Below are 13,943 nucleotides of genomic sequence, written 5' to 3'. Positions count from 1 at the left end.
AGAATGAGGAACATGACTAGGACTGTATCTAGGACTAGGGCTGAACTTCTGGCTGAAACTGCACTGGTCACCTGGCTACCCTCTGTTCTCGGGCCCAGGTCCCCTCCCCAACCAGTTGCACACCTGCACTGCCCCCCTGGCAAACCTTGCAATCTGGTGCTGTTCTGTATCCCGAGAAACTGAAGAGATATCCAGAGTGCAAAATACTATTACTTACAAAAGTATCAAATCATTTTATTTATCATGATACAATTTTTTTTTGAACAAGTCAATTAATGGCATTCTACTTTGTAGGGCATCAATAAATCACGTAACACACCAGCATAGATGAACAAATAACTGTGACTAAAATACATCCATCTCAACAAACATTCATAGTGCAGCATCCAAACCATACATCATACATAGTGACATTCAACCAACCAACAATGGCTAAAAAGATAACTAAATTAATTAACATTATTTGCCAATTGGGAGTGGGACAAACATTCATCACATCCCATTTGATTATTTTAATGTTTACAAATATATTAAACAAACAGCAATAGAATTCATTAAAAACAATCTATCACAAGGGCGGATCTGTGAGGAGAAGTGTTATGTAGATCACATCCCTAAAAGAATGAACTCAACCGGTTTCGACGTAGAGTGTGTAGTAAACAACGTCTTCATCAGGAGATACAAAGCGAGAAGCTGCAGAAAAAGAACATTACTACATAAATATGCGGCAGTGTCCTATCACATGAACTAAACTCAACAATAGATTGTATATAGCCACCATGTGCCACCTGTTACGAACCAATAAAACTAGACATTTGTGCTGGGGAAGTATATCTAAATGAGAACAACCCCAGAAGCAGGATTTTATTTAGAAAAGCCAGAGGCGAGGCACCGACCCTGAAAGTGTAAAAAATAATTAAAATTAGTAAGGTGCACCATAGGGGCCACAAAGGTCGAATATCCCAACAGCCCCCTATCAGCACCTGACACCTGTTGTCTGCACTTACACTTGCACCTGCTGCACTTCTTATTGTTCTTATTTATTGTTTCTATTTATTTACTGCTATCCTATGTACTGCACTTCTCCTCCCCCTTCCCCCTCACACTTTTCCCCTCCCTGCCTCCCCTGCACTTGCGCAATCTCAATGTCACCTGGCCTAGTAAGATCGTTGTCTCTGTCTTCCCTTATAAATGCCATATCATATTATATCAGGACTGTGATGAGGACTAGGACTATGCCAACGACTATTACTGTGACAAGGGCTATGACAAGAACTAGGACTGTGACGACAAAATAGACTAGGACTGAAAACCAGACTGTGACAAGAACTAAGGCTGTGGCAACGAAAGTTCAGGACTGTGGCTATGTCTGTAATGAGGACTAGAACCTTGACAAGAACTGTGAAGAGTTCTAAGACTGTGCTGACAAGTAGAACTAGGGCTGTGACAAGGACTGGGTCTAGTACTGTGATGAAGGACTAAGGCTGTGACTAGGACTGTTGTGGACTAAGACTGTGACCATGACTAGGGTGGTTACTAGGACTGTGACAACGACTAGGACTACGATCATGGCTATGACTGTGACAAGGATTAGGACTATGACTAAGGACTTTTACTGTGACGAAGACTAGAACTATGACTGTGATGAGGACTGACAAGGTCTAGGCCTGTGATGAGGATCAGGACTAGGACTGAGAGGAGGACTAGGACTGTGTATATGAGTAGGATTATGACTGGGACTATGGCATGGACTAGGACTCTAACAAGGGATAAGACTGTGAGAGGGACTATGTCTGTGATAAGGACTATGATGAGAACTAGGATTGTGACAAGCCTAAGACTGTGATAAAAAGTGTGATGTGGGCTAGGAATGTTACAAAGGCTAAGATTGTAACAGGAACTAGGTCCAGCCTCATTACGAGTTCGGTGGTAACCCACCAGTGCTACTGGTGGCTTGCCGCCAAACTTGTAACACTGTTTCGGCCGCCAGATATCCCGAGGGCCACCGGAACATTACAAGTCCCAGCGACCCGGAATATCAGGCAGCAGAAAGTGTAAGTCGCCATTCCCATGGGGACACGTAAACACCGGCACCGTTGCTAATGGTGCCGGTGGTTCTGTGACAGCTCCGCTGGGCGAAATGCCAGGCGGACCTGCCGGGCGAAATGGCCTAGGAAGGCAGAGTTGGAGTGTGGTGGTCCGGAAAGGGTGCCCGTACGATGTGACCGGCACCCTTATTTCTGGACCACCACACTCGGAATGAGGCCCTAAGTCTAGGACTGTTTTAAGGTCTAGGAAAGTGACATGGTCAAAAGACTGACTAAAGCTGATGACGAATAGGACTGTGATGAGGATGAGGTCTAGGTTTGATGAGGACTATGACTTTGACTAGGACTATGAAGAAGACAGTGGCATGGACTAGGACTGTGACAAGGGAATAGGACTGTGACAGGAAATTATCAGTACTGTTATGAGGACTGTGACAAGGACTAGGATTGTTACAAGAACTAAGACTGTTATGAGAAATGGGACTAGGACTGTGATGGGATAGGACTAGGACTGTGACAAGGATTAGGTGTAGAACTAAGATGAGAACAGGGCCTGTGACAAGGACTAGGAATGCAGCGAGTACTAGGACTGTGATAAGAACTAGCCAGGGCTGTGAAGGCAAATAGGACGGACTGTAACAAAGACTAGGCCTTTGATGAGGGCACTGCCATCACTAGGACTGTGATTACTAGGACTGTGAAAAAGAATATGAATGTGACACTGACTTGAACTGAGATGATGAATAAGTCAGGGATTGTGATGATAATGAGCACCATGAATAGGACTGTGGCAAGGGCTAGGACTGTGACTAGGACCAGCACTAGTAATGTGACAAGGGCAAGGACTGTGAAGACAACTAAGACTGGCAGGGACTAGACCAGTACTGTTATGAGGACTCAGAAAAGACGATGGCCCAGGAGAGTGACCTCGAATTGGTGAGTTAAAATAACACAGCCTTAAAAATCCTAAAATAGGGAAAAGAAATGCCTGTTGGTTGGAATGCGCTAAAGCTACTGGCAATTATATCTATGCAAATCCAAACTCTAAGTAAAGGGCAAAGAAAAACGTGCTGGTGGGATTGCATAGAAAGGTACCATCATCAGCCCCATAAGGTGTCCAGTGGCTAGAGGGTGAGAATTTCTATGACAAATCCATACACTAAAGCAAGGGAGGAAAGTATTCGCTGGTAGGCGATGCCAGAAAGCTGTTGGGGGCTATATTCATGAGAGTATTGTTTGAGAGGCAAGAAGAGAAGTAGGCGCTGTAAAACAGACTGGGAATAAAGTTCAAGATGTGGCTAGGCGCTATAAACCGAAGACTGTGAGCGAAGCCAAGAAGCGGATGGACCCTGTAACCCCTAGGCCTACTTGTGCTCTATAGATCTTAGGGGATACCAGGATCCGTGTAATAGGAATACCCGCTGCCAATGTATTGCTTGACCCATCTTGACACTGTTAAGAGAGACCAATCACAAGGAGTGAATTAATATATGAAGTGTAGCAATTCCTAAAGCATATAGGCATTCTTACTAACCCTCCCTATATGTACACTGGAACCGAGGGGTGTCCTACGTGCTATAAGGTCCATAGACTAGAGACCCTAAGGGAGAACAATATCACAATTGTATTAGGATCTCACTTTGTAGTTTACCAATCAAAACGCTTTGCTTAGGCTGTTCTCAGACAATAATATTATATTTTGTTCTGAAAGGTCGAATTTTATCCAAAAACACATTTCCCAAGTTAATGAAGGTTTTGAAACATACTTCTGTGCTATATCTTTATTGGCTCGGTCAAAGAATGTAAAGTTCTGCCCAGGGATTCCATCTCTGAACCTTTAGTTGGGAAAAAGGCACTGCCCAGAATCAACACAGTGAGGCACATTACGAGTATGGCGGTGTGGGCAAAAATTGGCGGTAATGGAATTACTGCCACTTTTCCCGCTCTGCCATACTAGGAGAATGGCCCTGGAGTGGGGGATTTACCTCCAGCATCATGCTGCAGGTAAATTGTCCCACTTTACGCTGAAAATCGGCCAGACCTAGTGGCAGTAGCAGTAATTCCATTGGCCGGTATTCTGGCGTAATTACCGTCAGAATACTACCCAACTTATAATGAGCCCCACTATATCTGTTCCTGTAGACCATTTATCCCCAACTTGTAGCTCGGAAGCAACATGTTGCTCGCAGCACCCTAAATTGTTGCTCGCCAGTTGCTCTGGGCCAAGGTGTAGATGCCTAGAAGGAGGCGTCCAAGGGATGAGAACTCAGTAGCAGTATAACCAGGACAGAGTCCAGGACTGCGCGAGAATGTTGGCCAGTGAGCCTGCTGTTATTCCAATTGGCTTATTTTTTTAGATGCAAGATTTGAGATTGCCACCATGCAAAATATTTTTCAGTAAATGTTCTTACGTATTAGAGCAGTGTCATTGTTTAAAGAACGCCTATCATCTTAACATACTTTGCCCAGTTGACAAATGTATTAATGAGCAAACGGATTGAACCATGTTCCAATGTTCGTATCCTGGAGAAAAACGTCATGCTGTTCCTTTGTACAGCTATGGGGAGCACAATGAACCAATATGTGCCATGCATACCCAACTTTCTTTTATTAAATAATTTGCATGCACTGCCTTTTCAAATCCAATTAAGTTACTGTTAATAAGTTCAAATTAACAAGCCAATTAATGAATCCAAATACCTAGTTAACATCACCACATCCCTCTATAAAGCGGTCGTCAAATGCTCAAAGTTTTGACAAATGTTTGCCACTAGTTTTTGTGTAAAAATGCCTTTTGGGAAGAGAAAAGAGGCTCCAAATTCTTCAGAAAAATATTTTTTTCCTAACCACTTTTTCTCCAATGTAAAAGTCCCAAGCTGCTTTAAAAGGCACTGTTTGCCATTACATGCCAAACTAATTCTTAGGGGGTAACCTCCAAAGCCACACTGAAGTGATATGTAAAGCCTACAATCTAATGACCAGTATTACTCAATCAATGTTTACTTAATCATATTTCTCCATTAAGTTAGCAACATTTGGAGGCCACCAGGGGGCGCGCAGGCAATGGCTGCCTGATTCTCGTGCTCCTCCAACAGCCGGGTCACAAGAGGGATTGAGCCCCCCCCCGAACCCCCTCCTGCGGCAAGAGAGTGAACCGGAGTGCAGGGGATCCCCCGGGGCCCCCACCGATCGAAACAGCGGAGTCCGAGGAACCCGTGAGAGCGGAGATCAGGCGCTGTGGACTTGGCAGCGGGGGCGCCGCAGAGGAACCGGGCGGCCGCGAACCCGGAAGATAGAGTCGCGGCCCGCCAACAAGGTAGGTGGGGACGGGTGGGACCGTCCTCCTGCACTGCGGCGGGCGCCCGCCCCCCACGGCGGTGGCGCACGGAGCAGGAATCCGGAAAATTCGCCCGAGGGGGTGGGCTGCCTGTAGCCCCCAGGCGAAGACGGCGCGGGTCGCGTGCGATACGCGCCCGACCGGGAGACGAGAGCGCCGGCCCCGATCGGCCTCCAGAGAGGTGTGGGCGCCGGTTCGGGCCCCCTGGGGAGGTTTGCGGATCACCCGCGAGGGAGACTGCGGCTCCTCAACCCTCGCCCGCCCGTCGGTCTTGGATCCTCAGCCTCACCGTCAGGGAGGATTACAGGCAGCAGGTAAGTGGGCCGCGCCCACGAGCAACACGTGCTGGTCGGGCCCGCTGCCCGCCACCGCACGGCAGCCAAGCCCCCCTCCCCCTGCAAGGAGGACTTAAAGAGCGCGGAGGCCCAGAGGATACCGGGTGTGAGGCCCCCACCGGAGACTGGCGGGGCGTGTGCCCGCCCAGAGAAGACCCCCCAGGCACCGCAAGGACCCATAAAAGGAGGGAAGGTGGGCGCACTCCCCCCCCCCGGACCTGGATCACCAGCCCCACCGCCAGAGAGGGCTTCAGGCAGCGGGAAAGTGGGCAGCGCCCACAGTTAATATAAAAAAAATAATTTAAAAAAAACATTAAAAATAAATAAATAATAATAATAAGAAGACAATAACGCCGGGGGCTGGACCCCGCTGGGGAAGGATCAGGAAAGGAACCCCGCAGCATCGCAGCACCCCGGGGGAGCGGCGGACCGGCCCTCCCGCCACAGGGGCGGCAAACATCGACGTAGCCACCTCACACAGGGCTACTCACCACGCAGAACTACCCCAGAGGCACACAGGGAGTGCACGGCCCCAGCCAGTATCCCTTTTTGACCCCACACAGTGCCTCGTGGACAAAGCAGGGCTAGGCCCAGCTACGCAGCAGAGGTCACCCCCTGGGAGACGACAGCAACTCTACGGCCCAGGTGAGAGGCCCCCGCCGGCGGCCGGTGGGGCGTGTGCCCGCCTGGGGGGCCTACCCCATCCCTACTGGGAAGTATAGCCAGATCCTGTAGGCCCCACCTGAGCAACGCACATTGGCACGTCCCTGGGTCAGCGGAATCCACCTATAAAGACCATCCAAATCTGGGCATACCGCGCTGCTGGGCAGAGGAACAGGAGGGAGAGTGGGGTTTTACCCTCTACTTCTTCCAGCAAGTGGAGGCCCCCGTGCCAACCCGTGGGGCGTGTGCCCGTCTGCAGTCTGTCAGGACCTAACCAACCAAAGAGGTTGACCTGGGTGTGTGGCCTCTGCCGGGACCCGGTGGGGCGTGTGCCCGCCCAGAGGCCTCCTCCCACCGCTCAACAGGCCCGATTGGGGGGCTGCCCCACCTTAAATTAGGACCAGACCCCACGCCCCGGAGACCCACAACAACTCAACCCCGGGTCAGCGCAGCACAACCTCAGGGGCCCACTGGGCCACGACCCACCAAGCAGCTGGGGGGCAATAAGCACCCTAGCCCTGGAGGGAGACCCCACGATCACGCCGCCCAAGAGAACTGACACACACCTCCGGCGTCCTCTGCATCAGTGCACCCCCGGCCCACCTTGAACGCGCAGGCTGCCCGTGACCCAGGTGAGGCGGGGCGAGTGCCTGCCTGGAGGGCCGCCCCATCCCCTCGCAGGGGACATTCCATTGACTACAAAACCCACTGGTGCGATGCACTACGGACTGATCCTGGGGTGGCACGGCATTCCCCCCTAGGGCCCCCCGGACTGCAGCGGACCCCGCGGCAAAGGACCAACGACACCCCATGAGCTGGAAGAAGGCCCTACAAACGTTTTGCTTCCAAGAAACAGCAAACACGACTGAGGTCCCCACTGTCTCCGGATCCATGGCCCACACGGAACCCGCAGGCCAACCCGCAATGACGATGGAAAAGGGCTTTACCTCCATCCTTCAGGAGATCAGAGAAATGAGATCCGACATTGCCCAGAAGTTCGAGAAGCTGGACCAAACGGTAGACAAAATTGAGGATAGGGTCCTACAAGTGGAAAACTATCAAACGTCCTCTACATCTCAGGAAATCCAATTTGGCACACAGCTTGCGGCCTTGGAGGAGAGGGATGAAGAGAGAGCCAGGATCATGGACGACTATGAAAACAGGGAAAGGCGGAACAATCTAAGGTTCTTTGGAATTCCAGAGACGGAGGGTGAGACGGAGAGAGAGCTGACTCGAGTGGTGAGAGACATCATCATCCTCTTATTTGCTGAGGAAATGACGACGGAACTCAGGTTTGACCGGGTACACAGGGCCGGGGGAAGAGCGGGGGGCCCCAGAACGGTTCTGGCCCGCTTCCACTATTACACGGAGAAAGCCAAAGTTCAGGAGGCTGCGAGGAAAGCGGGGGCGATAACCTATAATGGCGTACAGATCGCCATTTTTCAAGATCTTTCTGCTTACACCCTAGCCAAACGGAGGATGTGCCGCCCTCTGACACAACAACTGAAAGAGAAGGGTGTCCGCTACAGATGGGGATATCCCTTCTCCCTGTCCTTTGAATACTCTGGCCAACGCACAACGTTGGTAACCGAAGAAGACATTAAAGGCGCTATTCAAGATTATGTGGGCGAACCCGCCCCCCGGAGGGAACCAGTGGGCCCGGAGGCGCTCAGAGGGGGTACCCCCGGACAGCCCAACCACAGAAGGAGGAAAACCGGCGCGAGGAAGATCAAGAAATTGAACACACCACCAACACCAATGGAGGAGGACCGGGCCGACTCAGAGGGGTGACACCAGCGACCCCACGGAGATCATCGGGTCTAGAAAGCAGAAAGACACTGGAGATGCCTGGTTTGCTGCACCCCCTTGAACTGCAAGTATAAGGGGGCATAGAGGGGATCATAACTGTGGGAACTGAGAGATGCACCAACCAAGGCCCGGGAGAGTAACCAAATTAGGAGGTCCGGGGGAGCGAAGAGAGGGGGGGGGGCTCACGGTAGCGAGCTTGGGATCTGACGCCTGGCCGAGGGGAACCGGCTGGTGGTCCAGCCAGCAATCCAGGAATGGAAGAACTACATGGCTGGACGCCGGGGAGGGGGGTTGGGGGTTTGTTCACAAGTTGGGGGTTTTAGGGCGGGGAATGCGTTGGGGGGATGTTGGGGAAGCATTTCAAAGAGATCCAAACAAGAAAATACACTAAGCAGGGAGGGAGCGCCCATGCGACACCGGTGACCAAGGGGAAAGGCGACAGCGACTATGGCTGACGACCGACCGGCCCTAGGGGTGGGAACCCTGAATGTGCGGGGCTTGAACACCCCCACGAAAAGATCCCTAATCAGTAGGGAGTTTAGGAGGGCTAAGCTGGACCTACTCTTTGTGCAGGAAACACACTGGGCGAGGGGGAAGGAGCCCAGGTTGCGGGGTGGCGGAATTGAAGAGATATTCTATTCATCCCACAAGGGGAAGAAAAGAGGGGTTGCAATTCTGATCGCAAGGGGGCTGAGTTTCGAGAAAGACTCCATCCTAAGGGACCCCGAAGGCCGCTACCTCTTCGTACGAGGCTCCCTACAAGGATCAACCATAACCCTGGTGGTTGTATACGCCCCGAACGAGGGCCAGGCCCAATTCTGGGAGGGAGTGGGGGAAAGACTGAAAACCTTTGTCCAATGCCCATTGGTGGTGGGAGGCGATTTTAATATGGTTCTAGACCCATCCAGAGATAGACAACGAGTAGGTGCACCAAACCCCAGACCCGCTGGAGACGCCACGTCTCGCTGCTTCCAAAGGGTGAATGATGGTGGACACGTTACCCACCCCCCCCGAGTGGGGACTCCCTCTTTCTCGTACTACTCCTCCACCCACAAAGTCTTCTCCAGAATAGATTATATCCTTGCGGAGGAGGTACTCCGACCACACATAGCGGGTTACAGGATAGATCCCGTCCCCTGGTCTGACCACGACTTGGTCAGGGTCACCTTGGCAGGGGACTGGTGCAGAGAACAGAGGGGACGCTGGAGATGTAACGACGCCATCTTGAGAGACGAGGTCCATGCCCAGACTGTACTGGAGGCCATCACAGAGTTCTTCGAGCTCAACGATAACGGGGAGGTGGGCACGCACACTCTCTGGGACGCCTTTAAGGCAACACTAAGAGGAGTGCTCATAAAAATTGGTTCCCGACAGAAGAGGGAAAGGGAGACCCAGGAGAGAACTCTGAGGGAAAAAATAGCACGCCTCCAACCGGGGGGCTCCCCGGCACAAACCCTAGAGCGAGACCGCATGGCCACCCTGGAGGATTACAGGCTCCAATTGAAAGACCTACTCCTCCTTAAAACGGAGAAAAGCCTCCAAATGGTCAAACAGAAATACTACGAGAAGGGGGACAGAGCGGATAGGATCCTGGCCTGGAAATTGAGCGAGGTCCAGAGAAGCAGAATGGTGAAGGGAGTGAGGGACAGCAGGGGCACATTGGGATATGACACCCCCCATATAAGCGAAGCCTTCCGTCAATATTATGAGACACTATATGCCTCCGAATATGACGGCGGCAATGCCCATATCGAAGAGTTCCTCGACTCCATACAGATACCTTCCCTCTCACAGGATCAGGCAGAGGGGTTGGAGGGTCGGGTGACCGAGGAAGAAGTGGAGAAGGCGATTAGTGGGATGAAGGTGGGGACTTCCCCGGGGGAGGATGGCTTCTCGGTGTATTTCTATAAGAGGTTCCGATCCACCCTGTCTCCATACCTGGCGAAGGTTTTCAACTCGGTGTTGGGAGGGGGCACTCTCCCCGACACCATGATGGGAGCCATTATAGTGGTCCTTCCCAAGGAAGGAAAAGACCTGAGGGAGTGTTCGTCCTACCGACCTATATCGCTGATCAACATCGACGTCAAAATCTTGGCTAAGGTGGTGGGTAGGCGGATGGAGGGGATAATGCAGAAGCTAGTCCACGGGGACCAGGTGGGTTTCATTAGGGGCAGACAGGGTTCGGATAATATCCGCAAAACGATAGACTTGGTTCACTTCGCCCAAAATTCAAATCTCGAGGCATGCATCCTGTCCCTGGACTCGGAAAAAGCTTTCGATAGAGTAGAGTGGAGATACATGACCCTCCTCCTCCAACGAATGGGCTTTGGGACGCACATCCTGAGCTGGGTTGCCGCCCTCTACAGAGCCCCTACCGCAAGGGTCCAGGTGAACAGAGTGCTGTCAGAATCTTTCCCCCTCACCCGAGGGACTAGACAGGGCTGTCCTCTTTCCCCCCTTCTGTATGTCCTCACGATGGAGGCTTTGGCCATAGCGGTTAGGTCCCACCCAGATATCAGGGGTATCGGAAGGGGAGAGGTGGAATTCAAGCTATCCCTATTTGCGGATGATATCCTAGCATATCTAGTGGACCCGGGCTCTTCGGTCCCTCCCCTCCTGTCCCTGGTTAGTTCGTTCGGGAGGTTCTCAGGCCTGAAAATAAATACTGCCAAGTCTGTCCTCCTTCTGATGCGCCTGGTGGACCCGATACTAGACGCCCTGACTAGGTTTCATGGGATAGCGGTGAGCAAGAACAACATAAAATACCTGGGGGTTCTCCTCACTAGGGATCTAACAAAACTAGCGTCTTCCAACTATGAGCCCATGCTATCTGAGATCGCCTTTGACTTGAGAAGATTGGGAGGGATGATCCTCTCATGGTACGGTCGGATGACGGCAGTCAAAATGAACATACTGCCTCGGCTTTTATACCTTTTTACAGCCCTCCCTACCCGGGTACCCGCTCAAACATTTATATACCTACACAAGGGGGTCCGAGACTTCATTTGGCAGGGGAAAACCCTGCGGATTGGTAGGGCCACCTTGACGCTTCCAAGAGAGGAGGGGGGTTTTGGTCTCCCAGATTTCCAACTGTACCATCACGCAGCGCAACTACGGGTCCTTCTAGAACACATGAAGGAAGGTTTACGGACATATTGGTCATACTTAGAGGACATGGATGTCCACCCTCTAAAAGTCTGTGACCTCCTGTGGGCTCCTCGCAGGTCTATCCCGAAACAAGCTCTATCCCACCCGACCCTGGGTGTTCTCTGGGACATTTGGAGGGAATGCCCCCGGACAGCACATCTTTCTTCATGGCTGTCCCCCATGACCTCCTTGTGGGGGCCCCCCCTGAAATTAGGCAGCAGAGGGTTTAGACATTCCCAGAGTTGGTCAGATGCGGGGCTGGAATGGGCGGGCCAGCTGTTCAGGGAGGGAGAATTCTTGAGTTATGAGGACCTCCGGGAGGGACTGGGAGGCGGGACCCTCTCCATCTTCGAATACCTCCGTCTCAAGGGCATCCTCACCGACCCCGCGTTGGGCCCTAACCTGCGGAGACAACTAACTCCCTTCGAGAAACTTCTTGACTCAGCAACCTCTAGAAAGGGAGCGGTCTCCCGTATGTACACTGTCCTAAACACCCATGACCTCCAGGCTAGGCGAGGTTTCCGTGGTTTTTGGAGTGATCTGGCGGGGGAGGAGATATCAGAGGACGCCTGGGCTCGCATTTTCAAGATATCGTTTCATGGCAATCTTTTCACCTCAGATATGGAACACAACTTTAAAATCCTGCAGGGGTGGCACAGGGACCCAGTAAAACTCTCGAAAATGTTCACAGGGGTATCACCTGAATGCCCGAGGGGCTGCGGCCAGTTAGGGACCAGAAGTCATATGTGGTGGCTATGTCCGAAGGTACAAACCTATTGGGAAGCGGTGAGAGATTGCATAGCGGAGGTAACGGAGGACCCTCTACCCCTCAACCCGCTGACCATGCTGCTGGGCCTCCCCCCAGAGGAAGCGGAAATACACCGGTACCCAAGGATGTGGGAAGCCATGTTGAGAGCAGGCAGAGTGGCCCTGGCGCAGAGGTGGAAGAGCCAAGAAACACCTTCCAAAGACGACTGGACCAAAAAACTTAAGAACATGTTCTTGATGGACAAACTGACTGCATTGGCGAACAATGACTCATGCTCATTCCTCGCTGAATGGTATGGGGTCCAGCAGACATGGGGATGGGATGTCCACTAGTCCCGAAATCGTGCCCCCGGTTGGCTGGGGCGCGACCACCGCTGTGAAGGACAATACCCAAATGGGGGGTCCCCATGACCTGGGGCGACGTCGGCTTCTAGCCAGTAACTGAATGGGTCACATGTTGCGGCGCTCCAAAGACCTAGGAAAAAATTTGAAAGTTTGGTCTCTTTTCTGCTGTTATGTTTGGTGTGGACATGGTGAGGGGGAGGGAGGGGGAGGGTTGTGAAAGGGGGGGTCGGGGGGCCTCAGTTAGGCCCCGTTTTCTGTCCTTATGTTTTACAAAATGCTAATAAAAACCAAAGTTTAAAAAAAAAGTTAGCAACATATAAAAACATGTATCATGTTTCATGAAATTCACACCGAACAGGCCCAAAATATGAAAGCATATTTAAAATATTCAAACAAGCTATATATAAAAACCTAATAATTACAATTATTTATATAAAGCATAGCTTCCATGCATGTCCATGCTTCTGTAAAACAGAAAAACAGCCAAACCTTCAATGACTCCCATTTTGCAGGCACAATTTGTGCTTCCTTCTGCACGCCTTCTTCATTTAGTGAAGAGTGGGCACATTTAAACTTATCATTAGCATCAGCCATGTAAGTCTACATATAAAGCTAAAGAGGGCAGTTTATGTACATTTTGGTCACCTGCCCGTCTCCCCATCGGCCAAGCTCTTGTTTTAAGAGCTACATTTAGCTGGCTTAATGTGCCACATTTAGTTATAGCCCACACCCCCTCTCCAAATGGGGAGTGCCTCACAATCACCCCTGTACCACAAGTATTTTTCTTTACGTGTGGCGGCCACAATTGCGCTTACACTGAAATTCACTTTGTGCTTAGCCAAAAATCCCAGATGTGCTTTTAAAGTTAAAAATCTTAACTGCCCCAACACCTTCAAACTGAACACCCCCAATCCAGCTTATGAGGCGCTACCAGGTGACCTGGAGGGAGACCTGCTTTTGGTATGTTAATGTTAATGTTAAAGGACATTTGTACCGCGCACTATCACCACCGGAGTGGTCCCCTGGTGCTCTGGCGGCTCTGAAAGAGGGAGGGAGAGGTGGGTTGGTGGGTGGAGGCTGGAAAAGTGCAAGATTGCAGTGATGTGCTGTTGTGTTTGGTTTGGAGTTTGAGAGGTGTATGCAGAGAAGGAAATTGTTAGTGGTATTGGTTAGTTGGTATCTCTATCCTGGATTGACCGGTTGGGCTTGTGTAATTTTACACGACGGGGTGCTTGCGCACCCTGTGCCTCAGAAGATACGTGCCCGTTTTGTATTCGAGGCCGCTTGAGCATTTAGCTGTCCCCTCCGTCCGCTCCCTCAATAACTTTGCATGCTCCTCATCCCCGCCCACATGACCAGCGCACCTGCTAGTGTCCATACTTCCGATTGTGTGGTGATTGGTGGTATCTCGTCCGTTCCACAACCCCGTAGTACCTAGTTGTAGCTGTACGGGCGGTGGGGGATGGTAAGGATTGGCTGGGGTTGTTGCCT

At 51.4% G+C, this 13,943-nt stretch overlaps 1 protein-coding gene across 1 annotated transcript in view; it reads right to left on the bottom strand.

Annotated features, from left to right (window-relative positions):
• Nucleotides 1-281: 281 nt before the first annotated feature.
• The window catches only part of STING1 (stimulator of interferon response cGAMP interactor 1), a 417,814-nt gene continuing 404,152 nt past the window's right edge, over nt 282-13,943 (bottom strand). Inside the window, exon 7 of the mRNA XM_069652678.1 lies at nt 282-693. Coding sequence (XP_069508779.1) covers nt 629-693 — 65 coding nt within the window. The 3' untranslated portion in view covers nt 282-628. The remainder of the gene's footprint in view (nt 694-13,943) is intronic.

Source organism: Ambystoma mexicanum, chromosome 3p (genome assembly GCF_040938575.1).
Source record: "Ambystoma mexicanum isolate Mex_15411 chromosome 3p, UKY_AmexF1_1, whole genome shotgun sequence".
Taxonomy (NCBI): domain Eukaryota; kingdom Metazoa; phylum Chordata; class Amphibia; order Caudata; family Ambystomatidae; genus Ambystoma; species Ambystoma mexicanum.
Note: the sequence above shows the minus strand (reverse complement) of the source record. Positions and strands in the feature narration are given on the sequence as shown.